General features: G+C 36.7%; 1 protein-coding gene across 1 annotated transcript in view; it reads left to right on the plus strand.

The window, feature by feature from the left end:
- Positions 1-26324, plus strand: part of LOC105398625 — a 66759-nt gene extending 40435 nt beyond the window's left edge. The window contains exons 4-10 of the mRNA XM_048626346.1: positions 6380-6486; positions 18418-18560; positions 20848-20928; positions 23332-23481; positions 23870-24017; positions 24503-24638; positions 24946-26324. Coding sequence (XP_048482303.1) covers positions 6380-6486; positions 18418-18560; positions 20848-20928; positions 23332-23481; positions 23870-24017; positions 24503-24638; positions 24946-25148 — 968 coding nt within the window. The 3' untranslated portion in view covers positions 25149-26324. The remainder of the gene's footprint in view (positions 1-6379; positions 6487-18417; positions 18561-20847; positions 20929-23331; positions 23482-23869; positions 24018-24502; positions 24639-24945) is intronic.
- Positions 26325-26562: the final 238 nt, after the last annotated feature.

Raw genomic sequence — 26562 nt, forward strand, 5'->3', positions numbered from 1 at the left:
GCCCGTAAAATGGTAATAGGCCCGCCCCGCTCTGGCGAAAAGTGGGTGCAGAAATGCACCTCTGCCTACCCCGCAAGGGAGTACATTAGTACAAGGCGTGAGTGCGTGTGTAGTGTGTAGTGCTATTGTAATGTGATATCAGTGATATCACTATATAAATTTTATCACTTCTCTCGTGATATACAGTGGTATATCACGAGAGAAGTGATAAAATTTATTATAGTGATTATCAACGAGTGTGAGAAAATCTCTCTGCCGTACACTAGCATTAGATATAATAAATATCCACCACAAAGGTTGTCTGGAAGAAATCGCTTGAAGCGATAAAACAGTACAGCCATTTGTACATTATGTGTTGGGTTAAATTTTAAGAAATTATGTCCGTGTTTTTATATACAAATAAAGTAGGTATTAAGTAGGTATACTTATGACGACCGAATGGCGTAGTGGTTAGTGGCCCTGACTGCTATGCCGAAAGGTCCCGGGTTCGATTCCCGGCTGGGGCAGATATTTGTTTAAAGACAGATATTTGTACTCGGGTCTTGGGTGTTGATATTTATATTTAGTATCTATCTATCTATCTATGTATTTATGTAGATATATCAGCTGTCCGACACCCATAACACAGGTTCTGCCTAGCTTGGGGTCGGATGGCCGTGTGTGAGATGTCCCTACATATTTATTATTTATTATATTTATTATTATATGTACTGTACCTGTAATAATTCTAGATATTAAGTTATTGGGATTGCATTGACTTCACTTTTGTAATGTAACTACTTAATTATTATTTGTACGCATGTTGTGCTCACTTCTAGTAGGGCTTATTCACTGAGAGGTAGTTAAGCTGTAAATTTTTAAAATTGCAAGAATTAAGCTCACTTCAGTGAGCCAAATAAAAAAATATATAGTTTGGGCCTAGGCGGAAGACCATCGGAAGACGAATCGTCATGAAACTTAAATTGAAATTAAAGTTGAATACAGACAGATACCTTATTACATTAGGGGCCACTTGCACCAAGATATTAAATCTAGATTTAGTGTTAAATCTCGATTTAGTGTCAAATTTTATATGGACTGACGTTTCTTAAACCGAGATTTGACACTAAATCTAGATTTAATATGTTTCTGCAAGTAGCACTAGAAAATATACGGTAAATCTTCGGTACTTAAATAATAAACTATATTATATTTTATAATAAGCTTCCAACAGAAGTTACTCAAATGCCAGAGAATAAGTTTAAGTGTTACATTAAAGAGAAACTCTGTAAAAAAGCTTATTATAAAATTGATGATTACTTAGAGGACGTTAATGCATGGCATTTTTTTTATTATTATTATTAAGCTTATAAGTATTGTATACCAACTAGTTTGAAGTGTTTTTTTTTAAAGATGGCTCAGGAGTTTCTTGCCTCCGTTCTTCTCCTTAGACAGAAAGAGCCCCCCCTTATCCGAACGGAGAGTGGTTTGTAAAAATTGACGTTCATCAGAAAATTTTATCTGTGCTACCACAAAAAACTTTAAACACTGTTTAACAAGTGTTTAAAACGAAATTTGACAGATTTTGTAGGCGTTTGACAGCGGTAAACATCTGTTAAACACTGTCTAAGTTTTTGTGGTAAGGCCCTATATTTTTACGATCAATAAAAATATTTGACTTTGACTTTGACTAAAAAGTGTAATTTCATGAAATTGTACAACTAAATAAGACCTAACATTAGTAAAGCTTTTCTATACTTACGTAAAACAAATTTTACCTACTTTACGTCTGTTTAATGTTTAAACACTAAGTGAATCTAGGTTACATACATACATACTAGGTAATACAAATGAAAGTTTCACTAAAAGCTCTTAGTAACTAAGTTTAAGAGCTTAAAAGCTGTGAATATTGCGCAGAAGCTGCGATATTGTGAAAATAGCTGAAAGCTTTACTAACGACTCTATAATAATATTATTATAGTGAAAACTTTTTTATTTTACTACTAGATGTCCCCGCGCGCTTCGCTTCGCCTTAAAAAGGTTTCCCGTGGGAATTCCGGGATAAAAAGTAGCCTATGTTCTTCCCAGGGTCTAGACCATATGTATACCAAATTTCATTCAAATCCGTTCAGTAGTTTTGGCGTGAAAGAGTAACAGACAGACAGACAGACACAGTTACTTTCGCATTTATAATATTAGTTAGGATTTTAACTTCTTTATTAAAATTCTTACTGGAATATTTTTTGTGTCATGATAATGAAAGAGATAATTATTACGATGACTTTTGGGACACCCCGTAGGTACTACATATCGATAGACATCTTCATTCATACTTATATCGTACCTACTAGCTGTTCCCGCGCGCTTCGCTTCGCCTTAAAAAGTTTTCCCGTGGGAATTCCGGGATAAAAAGTAGCCTATGTTCTTTCCCAGGGTCTAGACCGTATGTATACCAAATTTCATTCAAATCCGTTCAGTAGTTTTGGCGTGAAAGAGTAACAGACAGACAGACAGACAGACAGACAAACAGACAGACACAGTTACTTTCACATTTATAATATTAGTTAGGATTTCCTAAAAGTCTTAATGAAACACTTTAATAAGTCCTCCACTACTTTAAGCTTAGTTTTCAGTAACTGACAGATACACCCACAAACTTATAACACCATTCACGAGGCATTTTAATTAACACCACATCGAATTAAACCGACTTCTATAATTACAAATAGTTATCAAATTTATCATCCTCGCTATGAAATTCATACCAAAAGCTCACCTTAACTTAATTACTTAGTACCGCCCCCCTACTCTTGAAAGGCAATGTATTGCGTCTGTCTTGCGTTCTCACATTAAAAAATCATAACTTCTGTTAAATCTTATAAGTCACTTGGATTCCTTATTAGATCTTGTAAGCAGTTCAAGTCAATGAAACCTATTAAGGTATTGTACTACTCTTTAGTCAGAAGTATACTTGAGTATGCCTCTCAAGTTTGGAATCCGAGATACGACGTGTATATTTCCAAAATTGAATCAGTGCAACGTAAATTCGTCCGATATCCTAAGTTTAAATTTAAATTACCTAAAAATAGCTATGAGTTTAACTGTAATAAATTACATTTGCTTCCTCTAAGTATTAGACGAAAAGCCGCTGATTTAACTTTAAACAAAAGCACGTTAAAAGGCAAATTCTCAAAATAACAACAGCGATTCAAATATTAAAACCTTATTAAAACATAAATAATTTCATACTCTTATAATCCATTCAAACTAAGTTGGCATGTCATTTCTATTGCATGCTTTGAAAACGCACCTATTTTTATTTTAGTTGCATTACAGTTTCGTTCCTCGTTCATTCAATTAATCATGGTATAACTTGGTAGAATGCAAATATACTTTTCCCAGATATTTACTCGCGTATACATTTTATTCCGGTATAGTTATTCTCGTGTAACGAGATGTTTGGACGAATTCACCCTTAGTAAAGATAGCTCAGAGCAAAATTGACTGCCCGCAGCTACTTCAAATGCTGCATCTGTCAATACCCCGCAGGAACTTGCGTAACTCAGCCCTATTATATGTATACTAGCTGTACCCGCGAGCTTCGCTTCGCCTTAAAAAGTTTTCCCGCGGGAATTCCGGGATAAAAAGTAGCCTATGTTCTTTCTCAGGGTCTAGGCCATCTGTATACCTTCATTCAAATCCGTTCATTAGTTTTGGCGTGAAAGAGTAACAGACAGCAGACAGACCGACAGACACAGTTACTTTCGCATTTATAATATTAGTTAGGATGTACCATTTGCTGGCACGAACTATAGGCAAAATTCATTTCTCCTGAGAGCATCAAGCGGATTCAATAAGTTAGCCGAAAGTTTTGATTTGGATCTATTTTGTAGTCATGTAAGATCAATTAATTATAGTATAACGGAGCATTTCAGCTCTTCTGTTATTGAAATAAGTAAGTAATGATTAACATTATTTATTAATTTGTGACCACTGTTTAACTTGAGCAATTATATTTTTACTTGTCTGTAACATATAAGTGAAAACTTGTAATTGGCTATCTATACCTAACTATTTTAAAATTCTTATGTAAAATAAATTAGCTGTAAGTTTTCCTATACTAAAAAATAAAAATAATGATTAATAATGATTTTACAAAAGTCATTTATTTAATATTTATTAAAATTTAAATTATACATAATAATGGGTATTAAATAAACTAATACAATAAGTAAAAATACATAAACGTTAATCAAGATTAGGCCTTTTTAGAACCTAGCACAGAGACCCAAGTACCCAGAATGTACAATGTACAATGTACATTGTATTTTAGATTTTGGCCGAACAAGCCTTTTTTGGCCCTTTTGCAAGTTAACTTCTAAATTGTAGGCATTATTTTCTTGTTTCTAGGTTCTCCAAATAGGCATGACCTAGCTGATCATATTAGTATTTTTACTTTTTGTAAAATCGCATCTGAAGAGTAGTTATGATTTTTTAAATGTAGCGAACGCAAGACAGACGCAATACATTGCCTTTCAAGAGTGGCACCACAGAGCTATTACGAGTACACAAAATATTAGGTAGGTAGCTATTTATTATGAACTTACAAAAGCTTAGCGGGCATTGCCCTGAGTAAACCAATCCTTTCGGCTTTGTTAAAGCAATTAGTGGAATAGCCCCGCGGCCATTTAGCGAATAGCGAGTAATTCGCGGCCGCCCTATTCACTTACTCAGAATAGTTGGACACTACAGTCGAACTATAAAGTTCTGACAATAAAGAGAGCGATTTTGCAAAGACTTTTTATCATTATCAGTTACATTTTACATACATTTTAAAAATAAAATACCGTTTGGTTATGGCTTTTTGACGGATTTGACCTTTAATAAACATAATACATCGATTAAGTAAATACGGTCTGTATTAATTAGATAGAATCCACTTCCGTTTTCAGGACTTTATAGTTTTACTGTAGCTTTATAACAGAAAAAATAATAATCACGTGATAAGAATGGTATTTTGGTAAACATAATCCTAACTCATATTATAAATGCGAAAGTAACTGTGACTATCTGTCTGTCTGTCTGTTACGCTTTCACGCCAAAACTACTGAACGGATTTGAATGAAATTTGGTATACAGATATTCTAGACCGTGGGAAAGAACATAGACTATTTTTTATCCCGGAATTCCCACGGGAAAACTTTTTAAGGCGAAGCGAAGGTTGCGGGATCAGCTATAATATATAATTATGTTGAGCACCGTCTGAGTTTTCAATTAAATATGTAGTGATAATACGTGTATAGTAATAGATTGTACACACAACGAAAAACGTTTCCCGTAGCGAAAAAAATCGGGAACTTTGTACAATATAGTCACAATTACAATCCTCTTTAAACGGCACCGTAGCTTAGGCGGTAGTGAAGCTGCTTCCAAAGCTTGAGGCCGTGGGTTCGAATCCCGCCCAAGGCAAACATTCGTGTGATGAGCACTTGTGTTGGCCTTGTGTCTGGTTGTCATTTATCTATTTAATAATGATGTATCTATCTATGTATATGTGTAGATATATCAGCTGTCCGAGTTGTCCGACACCCATAACACAGGCTCTGCCTAGCTTGGGGTCAGATGGCCGTGTGTGAGATGTTCCCACATATTTATTTATTTATTTATCTTTATATGCATCAAAATATAAAAAAACCGGCCAAGTGTGAAGTGCGTACCTATGTATAGAAATGTCTACCAACCACACAACCTTTGGGTGGCAGAGAGAATTATAAACATAATAGAGCTACCTAAAGATATTTCTAATTTAATTTTAATCTCAATGTCACTCTATGGATTTTATTATGTGAATTAAAAATATTTTATTTTATTTTATTTTTATTTAAAGGGCTAAAAATAATACTATTTATTACAGAATAGGGCTACCGTAGCTCCGAACAGCGTATAATGGAGGTAGTATTTTGTGATTAGAATACTTTTGTATTCGTTAAAATAGCACTGTTTACTTTACTTTGTAGCTTTGTACACAATCCTTTGTAAGTGCTTACTATTTTATGATGTGTATCTACGATTATATCATCGAAATCTACAGGGTTTTGCATTTTTGCTTACTTATACATTAAAAAAAATGTTTACGTAACTTACAAAATGAGCACTTCCGAAAAACTTTGATTTTTACACTAGGGTATTAATTTAGCGAGGCCTACTAATATTATAAATGCGATGTTACGTTTGTTACTTCTTCACGTCAAAACGGCTGAACCGATTTTAACCAATTTTTTTATAGAGTTAGCTGACTCCTTGGATTAATACATATAAGCTACTTATTATCGCGGGATTCCCAGGGTGAAACCTTTCGCGGAAACAGCTAGTATGTCATATTTTCCCCGTTCTTTTCCAGACTACAAGCCATGCGTCCCGACGATGGACGGCGATACGGCCAGCTACTCACTGGACCTGCAGGAGCCGTTCACCTGCGGCGTCTACAAGGTCCTCAACAAGATCACTGTGAGTATCTCAATCTCTTAGTCCATCCGTCCAAAAGTTGACTAGCAGAGATCGCTTTAAGTGATGACACCGCCTTTTGTACTCTGACAAAGTTATAACTTGTTAATTTTATTGTTTATTTCTTTTTGGTATACGAATATAGAGTATTTCACTATCTCACATCGCGGTCTAGTCTTGCGACCCGTGCTAGGCCTTCTGAACGTAACCTAATTACTATCTAACTCTAATTTTTAATTGGAAAGAATTCTGACATTTTATAAGTGATGCTACTAAAAAAGTTCTTTACCGAAAAAAGGAAAAATTGCGATCCATTTCTGGGCAATAATTTTTTCTTAATATTTTTATACAAAAACATAAATCTAAATATTTACTTGCTCAAGTAAACTAATACAAAAATAACAAATATTTCAATATAATAGCTGTTCCCGCGAGCTTCGCTTCGCCTTAATAAGTTTTCCCGTGGGAATTCCACGATAAAAAGTAAGATATGTGTTAATCCAGGGTGTCAGCTAACTCCATTCCAAATTTCATTAAAATCGGTTCAGCCGTTTTGACGTGAAGAAGTATCAAACATACACACATACATACCTACATACATACATACACACACATACACTTACAAACTTTCGCATTTATAATATGAAGTAGGATCACGACTCACGACCAATGAATCGAATTAATTTTAATTGCTTTATTTTATTCTTTAGCATGGCATCACTTCCTACTAAATTCAGGGATAATAATAAACCTTTTTAATCAATTTCAAAAAAAGATTGTCTATTCGTTAAGTACATAATGTTCGGTATGTATGTACGATTATTGGAACTGCACCATATTGATATATGACAATATATTAGGGCTAATAAACAAATATTCAAAATTTTATAAATGTTTATGTACCTATCACCTATCACAGTCGTTTGGTTGCGCTCGCCGCGGCACTACGTTATACCTTAGCTAATTAAGTTAACCGTTGCCAAAATAAATAAAAAAAACACCTGAACATTTGAAACTACTAATCTAGTGTACATAAAAGTAGTTCCGGTAGTTTATCTGGACTAGCATTATGTCAAGCACTCCTAATAAGTGTGTGAAGTGTTGCAAAAATATGCCTTCCAAAGATGGGCAATTTAAATGTAAAAAGTGCCTAAAGGTGTATCACAAGACATGCATCAAGGTCAGCCGTGGTGTATGTGAAAATTGTATGCCTGAAAATCCTGTCACAAGCCCAACTCCAAAGGTATTTCTGGATCTCGATCTTAAAAATTTAACGGTCGAGTCGCTGCTGCACGCTTTAAACAAAAAAATGGAGGTAGTGTTCAAGATCAAGGAGGATACCGGTTTTTACGCAGAAAAGTATGATGAGATGTTGTTGAAGCAAAATGAAATACTTACTGCAATGAAAAAACAACAAAATATTATAGATGATATTACTAATAGATGTAAACACTTTGAAAAACTCACCCAGGCCTTAGAACAAAGAGTTCAAGCCATAGAACAAAAGGACAAAAATAAAAACATCGAAATAGTTGGCGTTGTATTAAAAGAAAATGAAAATATAAAGGAGACAATAGGGAAGATAGCAATGCAACTGGGAGTAGACATTAAAGATGTGGAGTCCGCCTGGCGCGTGGGGCGCGCCGTGCCCGGCCGCCGCCCGCCGCCCATCGTCGTGCGCCTGCGACAGGAGGCGGCCCGGGACTTCTGGATGGGCAAGCGAGGCCTCCTCCGCACCAACAAGGTCTTGTTTCCGGAGGAGCCCGATACACCTATCTACGTGAATGAAGATCTCACTAGGTACAATCGAGAGCTGCTTTGGAACACGAAGCAAAGCCTACGAGGGATATTCAAATATATATGGGTGAAGAAAGGGCGTATCCTGTGTAAAAAAGGTGATGATTCGAAAACGATGCACATCACTACCCGAGCAGACCTCGAAGCTCTCGCCAAACCCTGAGTACCTGCTTATGTTATATTTAATGTCAGTCTTACTTTTAGCGCATACCTAAATGTGTGACCTGTAACCACTCAAATTCAATGCACAAGACGATTATTTAAAGGAAAAATATACCAAAACCTATGAAAGTCCAAAACAATGGATAGATTGCTTATCTGATGACAAAATTATAAATGTCAACATTGCACATTTAAATGTGAGATCTCTCAAGAAAAACTTTAACGAGACAATAGCTCAACTAAGAGACGCCTTATCGTATCTAGACGTACTTATCTTCACCGAAATTAATTTAAAAGACGACATGGTATCGATGTATCAATTGCCGGGGTTCGAGATGTTCGCGTCATGCCGGGAGACCAGGAGAGGCGGTGGCATACTGATGTATGTCCAGAAGGAGCACGTGTTCCAGCGGGAGCCCACCTTCTTCACGTCGTGCGAGGCGCTGGGGGGCGCCGTGCAGGTGCGCGGGGCCCGCTTGCAGCTGCTGGCCGTATACCGGCCCCCTACGTCTGTGTTAGCCCAGTCTAAAGTGCCTGTGTTTGTGCGTGAGCTAGAAAGTGCAGTGAACTCGGTCCCGCGTGACCGTGACCTTGTGATCATCGGTGACATAAACATAAATACGCTTGTAAAACAAAATACCGACACAATGTTGTATGAAGACACTCTTAGCGATTGTGGACTCTTAAATACTATATTTGGAGTGACCCGAGAGGAAATTAGGGATTCTCGACTCATTGTATCATGTCTAGATCATATTTTGCTACGACAAAACAAATTGTTTAACTATAAATCAAACATTGTTAAGTGTGGTACCTCCGACCATCATCATGTAAACATAGGCTTTTCAATAAATACAATTAAACATAAAGAAAAAAAGATAAAACAAATATTTGATAACTTTTCTATAAAGCAAGACTTAAATTCGTAAGTCGTTAATCATGGCCAACATCTTGCCCCCGGTTTCTCTCGGCATGATCTCATCTTCTGTTCATATTTAATACGCACCCCAAAAACGAAACCAGTGGTATTGTTACAAAGAAATTTTGCGAAGATGGATGTGGAGAAGCTCAGACAAGATGCTTCGTCTATCCAATGGAGTGATATGCAGGACCTACCTAGCATTGATGATAAGGTCGCTTTCTTATGCTCCAATGTGATAAGCATCTTTGATAAGCATGCCCCAGTCCGACCGGTTAGATTAAAACACCGTCCCTCGCCATGGATCACTGACACTGTCCGCAAGGCTATGGCACATCGCGACCGTTTATTTCGTCGTTTTAAAAAAGACCGTACCGATGAAAATTGGTCCGCTTGTAGAGCTGCAAGGAATCGGTGCAACAAGCTGTGTAGGAACGCCAAACGCCGATTCATATTTGAACAAATTGAACTCTCTTCGCCTGCAGGTACCTGGAAATTCCTCAGGACTCTTGGCGTGGGCAAACCTCCTAACCAGGATACACGTATTCCCTTTGATATCAACGATCTCAACCTCCACTTCACTTCAGTTTCATTACTTGATCCTGATATCAAAAGGTTATCTTTAGATAATATTAAGAATTTTACAATTCCCACGCCAGACATTGACTCCTTTAATTTCGCACCAGCAACTCGGGACGAGGTCAAAAAGATCATTCTTTCGCTGAAATCCAAGGCTGTGGGACATGATAACATAGGACGTTTTATGATCACAACCCTTCTTGACATCCTACTCCCCGCTATAACCCATATTGTTAACTTTTCCCTTTCCTCAGGCCAATTTCCTAACCTTTGGCTCAAAGCCTACGTCCTTCCTCTGCCAAAAGTCCCAGCACCCACCGCTCCCAACGAGTACCGTCCTATCTCCATACTACCCTTCTTATCCAAAATCCTAGAGTCTATTGTGCATCGTCAGCTGACTATGTTTCTCTCAAATGGTGGTCTCCTGAACCCATTCCAATCTGGATTTCGTTCTGGACACAGTACCACCACAGCCTTGCTTAAGGTGACTGAAGACATCAGATGTGCCATGGAGGATCGGCGGGTAACAGTACTGGTCCTGGTGGACTTTAGCAATGCGTTCAATGTCGTAGACCACGACCTGTTGCTTGCCGTTCTTCGATGTCACAAGATCTCCGATCCCGCTGTTAGCTGGTTTTCTTCATATCTTCGTGGTCGCCAACAGGCAATACGTTGCGGTCCTTCTGATATATCAGACTGGGCTGACTTGTCTGCTGGTGTTCCTCAAGGCGGCATCCTCTCTCCTCTACTTTTTTCAACCTTTATTAATTTAGTCACCTCAAATCTTCTATGTTCCTACCACTTGTATGCCGATGACCTGCAGATCTACAACCAGGTCAAATTAGACGATTTAGATGCTGGCATTGCTAGGGTCAATAGTGATCTCGAGGAGATATTAAGGTGGTCTCGTAGCTTTGGCATCTCCGTTAACCCTAGTAAGTGTCAAGCCATCATTGTGGGTGGTTCAAGGCTGTTATCGGGTCTCGACTATGCTGCGGTGCCACCAGTCAAATTTGATGGTCGTGTTGTACCTTTTTCTGCAACTGTGAATGATCTTGGCCTGATCATTGATCAAAACCTAAGTTGGGATCAGCAACTTAACAAAGTATCCCGTAAAATTTACGCATCACTCCACTCCTTGCTTCGCTTAAAAAATTTCCTTCCCCAGCACACTAAACTTGCCCTTGTTAATTCTCTTCTTCTTCCCATTTTAGACTATGCGGATGTGTGCTATCTGGACCTAACTGAAGCTTTGCTCAATAAGCTTGAACGCTTATTGAACACGTGCATTCGTTTCGTTTTTGGGCTGCGTAAATATGATCACGTTTCACAGTACCGCGCTCAATTGAAATGGCTCCCCATCCGTGACCGTAGGAACCTGCGTATCCTTTGTCTTCTCTTCTCTATCCTCCACGAGCCCAATACCCCACCTTATCTAAAGTCTATGTTCCAATTTCTATCTGACACTCATACCAGAGACTTACGTTCTTCTCATAATTCAATTTTAGCCCTACCCTCCTTCCACTCTGGTTTTATGTCTGACTCTTTCGCGGTCACGGCTGTGCGTCTATGGAACGATCTCCCTGATTCCATTAGGAAAGCTCCGTCTCGCAACGTTTTTAAGCGTCTTACTCGAACTCACTACCTTAGTAAGATAGTTAGTTGATAGCTCTTTCCTGAACCTCTAAATTAATTATTGTTATATAATATTAATATTTATATAATAATATATATTATAGTTTTTATATATATATATATATAGGTATATATTATTTATATTATGTTTATTTATATATTCATAACTTATATATAGTTACGTATTTTATATTATATTTGGTAATTATTATTAAGTGACTTGTTTTTAATTTTGTAGTTTTCTTTTTGCACACCTTATAATAAAATTTTCTTGCACCTCCTGTGGGTTGACTGGTAGAAAATGCTTGTAGCATTAAGTCCACCCTTTGTACACTTATTTTTATATTTGTGCAATAAAGGATTAAATAAATAAATAAATAAATTAAAGAACATAGACTGGTCGGAGTTGGTAACATTTCAATGTCCTTTATTAATGTATAAAAAATGTGTAAAATATTTGAAACTATTTATAATAAAAATGTAAGATCAATTAAAATTAGAAATAAAACAATAGATTCGTGTCCGTGGTTAACTAAAGATATAAAGAATTGTATCATTCATAAAGATAAATTGTATAAAGAATGGAGGAGTTGTCCAAATGATATGTCTAAAAGATTAGAATATACTAGATACAGGAATAGAACATTCAAATTAATAAATAAGTCAAAAAACCTCCATAGGAAAGAATTATTAAAACAATGTAAAGGTAACAGTAAAAAAATATGGGAGCATATAAATAATTGGTTAGGCCGTAATAAAAAATCGTTAGATGAGGTTATTATACAACATATGGGTACCCAGTTGGATATTCAGTCAATTTGCTCTAACTTTGCCCACACCTTTGCTACGGAGGTTGTGCAATTAAAATCAGAACATAATTGTAACACAGAACTATTAAATAGACAAAATTATAATAAAACTGTAAACGCTTCCATACGATTCGCTAGGGTTACCACTTCTCAAGTAATAAAGATAATAGAACAACTTGATACCCATATGTCTCCTGGGTTTGACCAATTAAGGCTATCTGATTTAAAAGAAATAAAAACTGCTATCGGCCCTGTAATTGCGAGAATGATTAACCTTTTTGTAGAACAATCTAAGTACCACGACCACCTCAAAATCTCAATTATAAGACCTATTTATAAAAGTGGTAGCCATTGTGAAACAACAAACTATAGGCCTATTGCAATCTTGTCATGCATTAATAAGATAATTGAAAAAGCCCTGATTGGACAGATCCATCGTTTCTTATCTAAACATGACGTCATCGCACATTCCCAATTTGGCTTTCAAAAAGGAAAAAGCACGTCCTCTTTGTTGTCCAGTTTTGCTAACGATATAAATAACTACTTAAATAACAAACAACATGTCGGTGTTATCTTCATAGACTTCAGGAAGGCATTTGATACGCTGAATCATGATGTCCTCCTGAAGTCTATGGAGTCCTGTGGAATTCGGGGCAGACTGAACTCTTGGTTTAGAGAATATTTATCACATAGGAAATTGACCGTAAAAGTGGATAACCATACGGGAGGGTGCGAGGATGTCAGCTATGGTGTGGCGACCGGGTCAGTGACCGGGCCCGCCTGCTATATTATGCACGTTAATAGTATGCCTAATGTAATAAAACATTGCAAGATATATATGTTTGCCGACGACACATGTCTTCTATATAATCATAAGGATGTGAATGTAATCCAACAATGTTTACAGGATGATTTTGACAACATAACAAGTTGGGCTCACGATAACGGCATCATACTCAATGTAAAAAAGACAAATGTAATGTGTATTTCTTCTACGCATAAAAAACAAGACACTAAAATATTTTTAAAAGGTCATAGCTACGAGTGTCTGCACATCAATTGTATGAACTGTAAATGTCCCTTGATTGCCCAGGTTGATGAATGTAGATATCTTGGTATTATTATAGATAATAAGTTTAACTTTAAAAAACACATTAGTAGTTTAACTGATAAATTAAGAATATTACTACGAAAATTTAATCAATTGAAATATTTTGTTCCGCGATCAATCCTGTATTGTTTATATTTCGCCTTGATAGACTCTTTGATATCTTATGGCATTGTTATATATGGTGGATCATTTAAAACATACATAAACAAAATAAAACAGCTTCAACTCTGCTTTATAAAACTTTTGGTAGATAAAAACATTAAAAGAAAGTTTAGAGATAATTATGAGGGACTATTTATGCATTGTAAAATATTACCAGTAGATAAAAAATACCATTTTGAATTAGCGAAAGAAGAGTATTGGTCAAACATGTATAAAACACAGTTTGTAGGAAAGATAAAGACCAGACAAGTAAGCAGGGCGAAGTTTTTTGTACCTAAAGTTAACAATGAGTATGGTAAACGAACAAAGCAATACATAATTCCAAAAATTTTTAACAAAATGAGTGACGAAACTAAAAGTGTAATACCATTTAAGTTTGTAATAATGAAAAAGCTACTTAAAAGTCATTTTTTAAAACAGTTGTGAACCGTTATTATTACTAAACTATAATGTTTATTTTAACTTATATTGTATTCGCACAGTTTACTAAGTTTTAACTTAGATGTTAGATGTTATTTGTAGGCTTTGGTATAATGCCTAGTTATGTATAAATATTTTTTTTCTAGAGTGTATCTTCCCCGAGAAACAGTACTGCTGTTTGGGGTATAATGTATGTTTTTATTGTATTATTTGATGAATAAACGTTTTTCAAACAAACAAACTATGTATGTTTATATGCTGGTATGTATGTTTGTCCACGTAACGATTGATCCGATTGTCACTATTCTTTTTGAGGGTTCCGTACCTCAAAAGGAAAAAAAGGAACCCTTATAGGATCACACTTTGTTGTCACCACCCTTTTTCTCGGAAACGGGTAAAGATATCAAGCTGATATTTCGTATAGATGTACATAATTATTATAAAATTAAAAGGAAAACTACCTCAGGTAATTAAGTAGACTTGTACGGAGCACTCAGTGCGCGAGTCCAACTGGCTCAGTCGGGTAGCAAGAGATGCGGGTTCGAATCTCGGCGCTGACATGTAGGTAACAATGAGTTCTTTGAATTTAAGTACAATGTATACCATCGCTCTTACGGAGAAGGAAAACATATAATAGATATGTGAACCCACCAACACCGCAGTGGACCAGCGTGGTGGGAAATGGTCCAAGCTTAGGAAGGCAGTATGGAGATGCTGGAGGCGCTTCCCCAAAGGGCAAAGGGAGGATCCTCCGACCGTAGGAACCAAGTGTAGGTTTCATCAAAATCGGTTGGTGAGTTTTCAAGATATGGACGTGGAAGTGCTATGATGTGATACTTTATGGTGATAGCTATCACCAAAGAGGTTTATGAGATATATTTTTTCTGAGGTCAATGACTGTCACGATGCATCTGTCACATTTACTGATTTTCATTCGACTTATTATTAGTCATATAGGGAGTGAAGAAGGATTTTTGGAAGAGTGCCTATTGATTTTTGAAGCAAAAAAGAGCTTGGCAGATTATCACAAGGAAATGACTGGGGAAGAATTTGAGGAGTGGTTCATAAAAATACTTGAAAAATTGAAACCCAACTCGGTAGTAGTTTTGGATAATGCTCCGTATCATTCAAGGAAGGTTGAAAAAGTACCAACAAGTGCATGGAAAAAAAGTGATATCCAAGCGTGGTTGACCTAAAAAAAAAAAAAATTTTGAAGAAAAAATGTTAAAGGTGAATTTGTTGGAAATTGTGGGTCAGGAGAAACACAAATACCAAAAGTGTATATAGTGGACGAAATGGCCGCAGCACAAGGCATTACTGTGCTTATACTGCCCTCATATCATTGTGAGCTAAACCCTATAGAATTGGTGTGGGCTCAAGTGAAGGGGCATGTCGCAAGACACAACACAACTTACAAAATGGCGGAAGTTAAAAAACTATTACTAGAAGGTATATGGCATCAGCCACATAATAAAAGAGGAAGATAAGATGTGCACTCTCGGTGATTTTATCGACAGAGTTACAGAGTCTCTAATAATTAATGTCAGCGATGCTGATGATGATGATATAAGTGATGATTAGGTAGAGATTTTAATAAACAAATCCATCATCATCCATCCATCGTCATACCTATAACAGTTCACTGCTGGACGTATTCCCTCCCAAAGCACGCCACTGGATGCGATTGGACAGACTCTGCAGCTGGGTAGAAACAACTTCCAATCAGAGGTCAATAGAAGAATACAATTGGGCTGGGCAGCATTTGACAAACTTCGTCAAGTCTTCTCGTCGCCCATACCACAAAGTCTCAAGACGAAAGTCTTTGATCAGTGTGTCCTACCGGTTATGACCTATGGGGCTGAAACGTCGACACTTACAGTGGGACTGGTTCACAAACTGAAGGTCACTCAGCGAGCTATGGAAAGAGCTATGCTTGGAGTCTCTCTCTGAAAGATCGCATCCGGAACGAAGTACCTAATCTGACAGAGAACTAAAGTCACCGACATAGCTCACCGAGTTAGTAAGCTTAAGTGGCAGTGGGCTGGTCACATCTGTCGAAGAACCGATGACCGATGGGGTAAACGTGTTCTGCTGTCTTACTCCCAGCGATGAGTCGCTGACACAATTTCACCTGTATCGCTAATTTGGTACCTCCACCGCACATTTTAGACGCACAGTTTGCTGTGACGTCACGCAAGCCAGTCAGTGCACACAATACAATTTTACAGAGCGACATCTCTTTTTTTCACCTCTATTCAAATACGAACGCAACATCGGCCTGACATCGGCGTACTACGGCTACCGTTTCAAAAAGAATTACTAGTTGTTTTTAGATATATTTTCTACGACAGCGATAAGATAATTGAGATTATCTTTAATTGTATTTTTCACAGTTTGTAATATATTTAGGTACTGTAATTATTTCTCACCGTAGGTAAATCCCCTTTTAATTTGGAGCATCGCACTTAATAAAATGGATACAGGGACTAAAAAAAATATATTATAGTCTCAGATGTCCAGACTCGTATTGAAAAAGTGCCCAGCCCAAAAAGGTTTGTGATCTCTGATTTGTCTAAAATTGATAACTGTCAGAATTCCGTAAGATTACTAATTACAGTAGGTATAGGTAACCTAACTTCGTACTGAGTCCCACGGTAGTTAAGCAAGAACTTGGAATGAAAGAAAAAAACCAGACTGATCGAGAAAATTGGAAACATCCGACGATAATTAAGTACCAGATTGATTTCCTTCGAGAGTAAAAAAATGCCTATTCTAAGCTCTAAGACTATTTACGTACCTGATTAAAAGTATATTTAACCTTTAAGTATGGACGTATTTTTTTCTTAACACCAGTGCGGACGTGGAGCCTCACAGGCTCCTATATGCACACACTTATTTTTTTTAGAATTTGATATAAGATTACTTTAAAACTGTTGGATATTGAATTTAAAGGATTTAGTAATAAAATAACGAGCTTATGTAATCAAATATTATTTAAAAAAATATAGAAATGTGAAATATTCAAACTTATGGCACTTTTAAGTCCTAATTTACTGAGGCTACATTTTCTGGTATTATAAACAGTCAAACTTATTACTATAACAAAATTAGTCTTATTCTCTTAAAATATAATACATAAGTAACCGAAAACACAAAACACCTGCTTCAAGTAACTATTATATAAAATATTGACCACAGTCTAATAGCGCCAATTTATTGGCAGTCAATGCACAGAGGTCTAGAACACTTGGAGACACACAGGCAACACAAACTTAGGTATTCATCCTATGTTATTTCGCGGGACAGATTCTACATGCTCTTGTGGACCCTTGACTGGTTTCTTGATCCTGGAAACCTTCTGTGACCATAATTATCATCACCTAAAACTCGATTCATTAGTCAACCTCAGTTCTCTTGGCAATCGTCTATTTATATCACGTCTTAGCACATGAGGCACTACATGCACACGTGCTAGTTTTTTTAGAAATTACCTTTACCTTTAGAAGTACCAGCATTACTTATTTTTCACATTTTGAAAAAAAAATCTAAAAAAAACATAATCGCCCATACAAAATATGTTGTATGACAACAATGGACGTGTAGCCTGACAGGCTCCAGTCAATTTTTTGATGGTCATTACTCACGTGATATTCACCGGACGACTCAACCTCCTCCCTCATTGGTAGTTTGGCAACGAAAACTAAAGCTACTGAGCCGCTCAATCGCGGGGAGCGGGGGGAAATAGGCAAAACTATGAAAACGTAAACATTAGGTAGCCTGTGAGACTCCACGTCCATACTTAAAGGTTAACTCCTGACGGAATCTGATATACTTATCTGTGTATCTGTCTGTGGTATCGTTGTAACCAAACGGATGGGCTGATTTTCGTTTTGTTTTTCTAGTGTGATACATAATGTTAACTTGAGTGTTTTTAGACATTTTATCAAAATGAGATCAGCCATTCAAAAGTCATGCTACTTTTAGTGTTGAATGTCTTTGGACTTTGATTAGGTTAGAGTACCCTTCGTTGCGTTAAAAGGCCCTCTGTGCCCCTCCACCGTTTTATTAGACATTTTGGCAATAGTTTATAGATAAGGAAGACCAATACTAATACAGAAGACCTAGCATGGGATGCAAGACGCGCACGCCAAGACGTAACAAAAGTTCTGCGTCGCGCTCGCTCAAATCGCGCGGCCTGGAGAGTGAGCGCGACGCAAAACTTTTGTCACGTCTTCTGAACTATTTTGTTCTACAACTACTGTATATTTGTGGAGAAAAGTCACGTGATCAACAAAGTTTGTAAGGACATCGAAATATATTTTATCTTTTAATGTCCCCAGGGAACAGTGACATACTACCACAAGATCGTCATAGAAGACACTCTGGGCGGGCGGGAGGTGGTGACGGCGCGGTGCGTGCAGCCTCCGCCCAGGAACAAGAGAGAGGTCGGCCCCACCTTCCCGCTCGACTTCAATGAGCCAGAGTAAGTAGACAGCTAGATTCAGTAGACAGCTGGAGTCAGTAGACAGCCAGAGTGTATAGACAGACAGAGTAACTCCAACCCGTGGAGATTAGAGGAGGCCCATTTCTTTTAGGAGTATTTACAGGATAACTATGTGTGTGTATGTTTGTTTCAAGTACCCAGATTTATTTCTCCGATTGGGGCAAAAAATGCTTAATTTATCTCATCATGACTAACGCCGATGCCCATCATACAATTATGTCTTATTACTTACTTTTAGTATTTCATATTTTATGTAAGTACACACGGCAACGTCGAATGGTTGGCAGGGCACACTAACGTAGTGTATGTGTGCACACTAACGTTGTTTATGTGTGCATAAACGCAGAAATCGGTTTACACACCAGTAACAAACCACACACACACACACACACAACAGCACAAACGAGTTTGCGCGTAGACAAACGCCCGTATACCAGCTGTGACATAAAAATATCAACCGGTAGTGTTAGTGAAATAGTTATAAAATTGATGTGAAGCAAAATTTCACCGCCTGTGTCTATACACTTCGTGGCTCATTGGTAGAATGTTAGACTAATGAAACATAGGTCGTGAGTTCGAGTCCACGGATGGTTTTTTTTAACTTAATTTCAAATTTTGCGTTAATTTAAACGCTGTTGAGTATAAAATTAATATATTTGAAACTGACAAATGACTACAAGCTGCATAGCTGTCGACTATTTCTCTTCGCCAAAAATATATGATTCGTTCTTGATTTGAGAATTAAAACCATTCTACCCTCATACAATATGAATAAACGAAATTTGTTTTTAGTTTTAGTGACAATTCACTTCTGCGTCTGCAAAGTGATTCACTTTGTGATTTGTCAATTTAATTAATTACTCTTCGCAGTTACTATGGAAAGTCACTTAACCATGTTCAAAAAGGCGGAGATAATCGTATTTATATGAACAAAACATTACAATTAGTGAAATCGCAAGACGTTTAACGGTAAGTAACATAGAATTGCAAATATTTTATTTGACTGTTAGAATATTTGTATTTGTATAAGCTAAGTATTTGTTTTTTTGTTTGCAGAGGAGAACTGTTCAATTATGGGTTCACCGATACGCAGATTCGGGACATGTAGACAGTAGTCGTCTATACGGATGCATCACCACGCCATCGAGAAATCGTAGCTGCACATAGCGCATCCGTTCTGCAGCACCCGTTCTACGGCCACAACACATAATCTATACAAACCGTACGGGTTCACTTGCGTGCTGCTGGGTTGCGGTGTCGGAGGCCGGCGAAGAAAATTGCTCTAACCGATCAGCATCGTCGAAACAGAGTGCGTTTTGTGGTGATATTTAGTGATGAAAAGTTCTTTAAGTCAGACAAGTATGGACGTAAGATATTATGGCGAAAAAGTGGTGAAAATTATAGTTATTGGAGTTAGCTCAGTAATTTTTATTTTTCCATTTGTATAAAATTTTAGTTATTTTGTTAAATACTTATCATTATTTACAATTATGGGTAAGCCAATGTGCTTATGATGTTATTGTTACTGAGGTTAGAATAAGTTATCTTATTTCTAGCTAATTAACATGTCGATTCATATAACTAATGACTTGCCTATTTACTTTAGTAAAACAGCCAGTCCATCCTTTTCTCATGTTTATTATGATTTTAAACTGCTAATTGAAAATTTTCCTTATTAATATAAACAACAACTATGTTTTAAAACGAAAAACAACAAAAACGTAAAATCCTTAATGTTTATGTTACGGCAAGAATAAATTTGGTAATTTTAACACAATTAATAACTTGTTTCATTTACTTTCTGTGTTGCTTTTATTCGTAAATACTACAATACTATTATTAATCATCTTAAAAAATAAATTAAATCTATAAAAAAACAAAAAGGAACATTGTAAGATCAGCGGGATTTGAACCACCATACTGATTAATGTAAGTCTTGTATCATACCAACTGAGCCATTCAATCAATTACAATGCCTTGCAAAATTTTGCTTCATATAATAAAAACAATGAATCATTGTCACTGGCACAACTACATGCTTACAATATCCGTGTGTGGGTTGCCCAGAACTAAATAATTACGTCGACGTCGCCGACACACACATACACTACCTACGTTAGTGTGCCCTGCCAACCATTTAACGTTGCCGTGTGTACCTTATTTTTGTGAATTAATCTTTAATTTTGTGGTAGGTAATAATAAATATAAGTTATAATTTTAAAAAACCTCAATTTTCTGTTAGTAATTGTTATTTCTGTAATTCCAGCGAACTGAACATCACCCGGTACGAGGAGGGGCACGCGCCTGAGCCCATCCTGGGGGCTGTCGTCAAGCAAAACGGAAAGGAGTGAGTACAAATAATTATAATTAGTGACAATAGCGCCAATTACTCCTAAACGGTAAAGACAAGCTTAATGAAGCCGACAGAAATATTGAATAAATTTAATGGCGCATCATATTACCAACAATACTTTTGCTTATATGGCTTATACCTACTTATATTGTATGACTACGTTAATCATTACCTAAAAATTACTTATATGGTATATTAAAATCGCATCACACACAAACCTTTGAAGGCCAAAATGTGTTTGTTAATAAATAAATAAAATAAATAAATAACTAAAACCTTAAATAAGTAGGTAGCTATCTAAGCTAGGGCTAGCTAGGGTATCAGCCCCCTGCATAACAAATTTATGGGTACACTACATAAATCCGAATTACTTTTTTACGAATATGAAAATAACGATTTTTAAAATTACGAATTTCATAATTCCGAATAATTCACAATCCCGAATTTTAAGTTTCCGAATAACGAAAATCACGAATAGTTAATAAACGAAATTTCAAACAACTCTCTCTCTCAGCCTTCTGTAGTCCACTGTTGGACATAGGCCTCTCCTAACGATCGCCACCCCAAACGGTCACCCGCCATCTGCATCCAGCGGCTTCCCGCTACCTTCCGCAGATCATCAGACCAACGGGTTGGGGGGCGACCGACACGCAACATATTTATTAAAATGACGAAAGTCAATTTTCCGAATATTATTATTTCGATGTTTTAAAAGTAAGATTCTTTATTATATCGAATTGTTAAAATTACGAATCCCGAAGTTTTAATATTCCGAAAATACAAATTCCCGAATGTATCTTAGTTGACAAGAAATAGTTATTAAGAAAAGTGTGTTTATTAACAGCATAATCCGTATACAATTAAACAATACTTTTCAAGCTATATTATTTGAGACGCTCCGCTCCGCTTCGCTGCGCTCCGCTTTGTTTTTTCATATCTATGTGCACCTAACACGCTCCTCCTCGCTTTGCTCGTCGTCGCACCTATCTTTAGATTTAGGTCCTAAGGTTTTTAAGGTTAAACACCGTAAAAAACCGAGCAATTTTATTGCTTTGTTGTGTTACTTAACAACAAATACTACAAATAGTTTTCTATTTACAATATTTTAACTCTATATTTGAAACGCTCCGCTCCGCTTCGCTGCGCTCCGCTTTGTTAGGGTTCCGTAGCCAAAATGGCAAAAACGGAACCCTTATAGTTTCGTCATGTCCGTCTGTCCGTCTGTCCGTCTGTCCGTCTGTCCGTCTGTCACAGCCGATTTACTCGGAAACTATAAGTACTACAGTGATGAAATTTGATGGGAATATGTGTTGTATGAACCGCTACAAAAATATGACACTAAATAGTAAAAAAAAGAATTGGGGGTGGGGCCCCCCATACATGTAACTGAGGGATGAAATTTTTTTTTTCGATGTACATACCCGTGTGGGGTATCAATGGAAAGGTCTTTTAAAATGATATAAAGTTTTCTAAAAAACATTTTTCTTAAAGTGAACGGTTTTTGAGATATCAGCTCTCAAAGTCGTAAAAAGTATGTCCCCCCCCCTCTATTTTTATAACTACGGGGTATAAAATTCTAAAAAAAATAGAGGTGATGCATGCTAATTAACTCTTTCAACGATTTTTGGTTTGATCAAAGTATCTCTTATAGTTTTTGAGATAGGTTGATTTAACTGTAATGTTTATTATATTTGCTGCTACGGAACCCTTTGTGCGCGAGCCCGACTCGCACTTGGCCGGTTTTTTTTTTCAATATCTATGTGCACCTAACACGCTCCTCCTCGCTTTGCTCGCCGTCGCACCTATCTTTAGGTTTAGGTCCTAAGGTTTTTAAGGTTAAACACCATAAAATTCCGAGCAATTGTTTTGCTCTATATTTGAAACGCTCCGCTCCGCTTCGCTGCGCTCCGCTTTGTTTTTCGATATCTATGTGCACCTAACACGCTCCTCCTCGCTTTGCTCGTCGTCGCACCTATCTTTAGGTTTTGGGTCTAAGGTTTTTAAGACGTTTATGGTTTTTTTTGTCAAAATCACGAATTATCACATTTTCGATCGGGATTTGAATTTTTCGTGATTATAATAAATCGGTATTTTATTTTTCGTATGCTTAAGTAATCGTATTTTTTAACGTTCGTGTATTTGAAAATCGTAATAACAAATCTTCGTGAATATAATATTCGAAATTATAATTTACGTGATTTTTAGAATTCGGCATTTTAAAAAATCGGTATTGCAATATTTCGTAAATTACATATTCGGTGTTTTCAAATTCGGAAAAAAGTTTTTCGGAATATTTGGGTGTTCCCCAAATTTATACTTTGAAGTTCTGTGTCAAGTCATATACCTACAAGCATAATCATCATTATACCTTCTAACCATCATCTCCTATCTCCGCAGGGTGTCAGGCGAGATCTCAGTGAGCCCGGGCACGCCGCTGGCCATGGACATCTTCCTGGACAACTCATCCGCGCCCGTGTACGGGCTGTCCGTCGGGTACATGCATGTTACGGATACTGGAGCCATGCAGGAGACTATTATATTGAACGGGTAAGGATAGCGTGAATCGGATTTGGTAAATCGGAAGGATCGGACAAATCGGACGTGGGTATTGGGTAAGAATAAATAACACCGTACAAACTAGACGCGTGAATCGGGCTTGTGGACGGGACAGCTTAAATCGGATCGTAGACCATCATAATGAATTGGTGAAACATTGGGTGTGTCGTTTTGTTTTTTTAGTCCGTTGGATATCATTAATTGGACTAAATTTTCCTACATCCGTATTATCCGTTCCATTCATGAAAATTTGTATTTATAATAGTAATTTTTAATTAGTTTTGGAAACCCTCCGATCCGACCCATGCATCATTATTAGACCATTAGATTAGACCATTATGATATGCATTTATTAACATTTATCCTCTCAACCCCACAGCTGCTCCGTAGACCCTTACCTCTTCGACAACTTCATCACGACCACCGGCGACGTGCTGACGGCCAAGTTCAGAGCGTTCAAGTTCCCCGACACCACGTACGTGCAGTTCAGGGGCACTGTGACGGTGTGCCTGGATAAGTGTCAGGGGGTGAGTTATACAACAAATATACTTATCTAATACACTCGCGAGCAATGAAAAAGTTCCAGTGACAATAGCAACTAATTACACCTAAACGGAAAAGACTAGCTTAATGACGCTGTATGCAATTTTGAAAATTAAGTACCTTCAACAGCGCATCAGAGTATTACCTAAGTATTCTAAATTAACTAGTACATTTTTTTTTAAAGTGTCGACATTTTATAAATTTGTCTTTTTCATTGCTTGTGAGTGTATCTTACGCTGAGTTACGAGTATCTACACCTACAAAAATCGATTAAGGCAAACAGAAAAAAGATTCGGCAGAGAAATAAGTTCATCTACATAACGAAACGACGGCATAATACGCTGACTATATATATGGGTACCGGGTTTTTTCCTCTGTCACCGCATTTTTCCAAAGTTAGCGATATAGTTTAGACCATAAGGTCATAATAAACACACATCATAATACAACAATCAACCTCAATCCCCAGGTGCAATGCAGCAACGGCGTGACGGGCTACGGGCGGCGGCGGCGCGCCATCGCCGGCACTGCCTCTAACAAGGTCTACGAGGTGTCTCTGACCACCTTCATCAAGGTGGACTGGACTGACGGGGAGAAGGAAGCCGGTAAGGTTGTGTGAAGAAGTCTTAATGCTAGCCACTTTATACAGGATGTTGAAAAAGGGGTATTTATGGTGAAGTGACTCAGTGTGTATAAAAATATTCCAGTAGTCTAACAATCAAGTTTTTGAAAATAACAAGGTACTTATTTAAAAACAAAAAAACACAGAAACGGAGTCTTAATAATATTTTGCCCACGGAACGATTCGTCCACAAAACTCGATTACGTAAGTTTGTGGGCGAAACGTATGTAGGTTAATAAATGAATGTTACATAATATCCCAAAACAACACTGTAATTTTTTTATTCACAGAAGACGTACTAGGCCTTCTGAAGAACCTGCAAATCGCCAACCAAGTACTAGGAGACAAGGAAGGCACCCAAGCTACCATAGTTGAGAAGCCACACCCCTGGTCACATCATAACCTGACTGTCCACACGAGTGGCAGCCCTAGAAATTATGTGAATTACTTTATGTTGTTAGTACTGAGTTGTGTGAGTGTTTTGCTGAAATGAGAAGGTTTGATCTCTGAAATTATAATGTATGTCCTATGAAGCTAACTTTGCTATACAAACAGGTGTAACACAAAAATACTTTTTACCTTGTACAATACAGGGTGTTGCAAAAAGGGTATACTAAGCCGAAACCAGCATGTACAGCATGTTATATCTAAGCCCGAATGTGAAAACAGAATTTCAAAATTCGCTAAAAAAAAATCATTCTTCACAGTAAAAAGTTACGTGACCAACTAAGTTTCTATGGAAAATGATTTTTTTTACGTTTTTGCAACACCCTGTATAGCATGTGGCCTATTAACAGTTGTCATCCATACATTTTGTCATAGGACTCAAAGTATAGCCAAGATTGGACCATGCAATACCTTAACTCTACGTTTCGAAATGAAATAGCAGCCAGTTTCTGAATGGATATTTCAAAGACTTAAATTTATATTTTAAGTAGGTAATAATAATGGAAATTCTCAAAATATTTGGAAACTGGCCGCTTGAGCAATACTTACCTTATTTTAAATATACCTACCGTGATGTAGAACTAATAAATTTAATTCTTTACTTTCTATTTTAAGTGCCTCATCTAATTATTTTTGATAGAAATAATTTAATAACGAATAATAATGCTCAACGCATTTAAGTCCACTAGTCTTAAATTAAATAGATAAAAAAATGTTTACCACAGATTTACCTAAACTACATAATTCCGTCCAATTATTATATTTTCTTGCTACTCTCTATTGTAACAAAAAAAATATACTTGTTATGTAATGTGCCTACGTTTTTACTGAGTCCTTAGTGCGAGTTTTCGACTGGACCGGCGTAAAGTTAAAACCATTAATAGTGAGTTAGTTTAGTTAATTTGTCCCTAGATGGCGTCACTGCCACACTTTACATAAACTAAAGTTTACCTTTTGACAATTGAGTAGTCACAAAACTCACTTTGTGTCCTTAGATTATGTTTGAAGATAATAATAATAAATATTTCAACATATTACCATAAAAGTATTTTGGTATAAGTGATTGGTAATATATATTGAATTTCTTATCTAGGCCATACATAACCTTCCGTCTATATCTTATAACACTATGGTGCTTTTTACTTTTGTAATTAATAACAATACTTAATATGACATTAAGAGCTTCTTGTAATTAAAAGCAATAAAATCAATGACATCGAAACGGGATATCTTTTTATTTTTAAACCTATTCCTATCTTTCAAGCTAACTTATGTTTTTATAAATAAGGGTTTGACATAAAATGCTCAAAGAAGTATTTCAGTCTTTTATTAGAATCATAATTTACATACTATTCAAACTACACTTAATAGTATTTTAACAAAGTAACTTCGAAATTGACAAACTTTATATAAATAGTTACACAATTTTGAAACTACAAGGACAGATCAAAAAAGGAACC

This window comes from Plutella xylostella, chromosome 2 (assembly GCF_932276165.1).
Source record: "Plutella xylostella chromosome 2, ilPluXylo3.1, whole genome shotgun sequence".
In the NCBI taxonomy this organism is placed as follows: domain Eukaryota; kingdom Metazoa; phylum Arthropoda; class Insecta; order Lepidoptera; family Plutellidae; genus Plutella; species Plutella xylostella.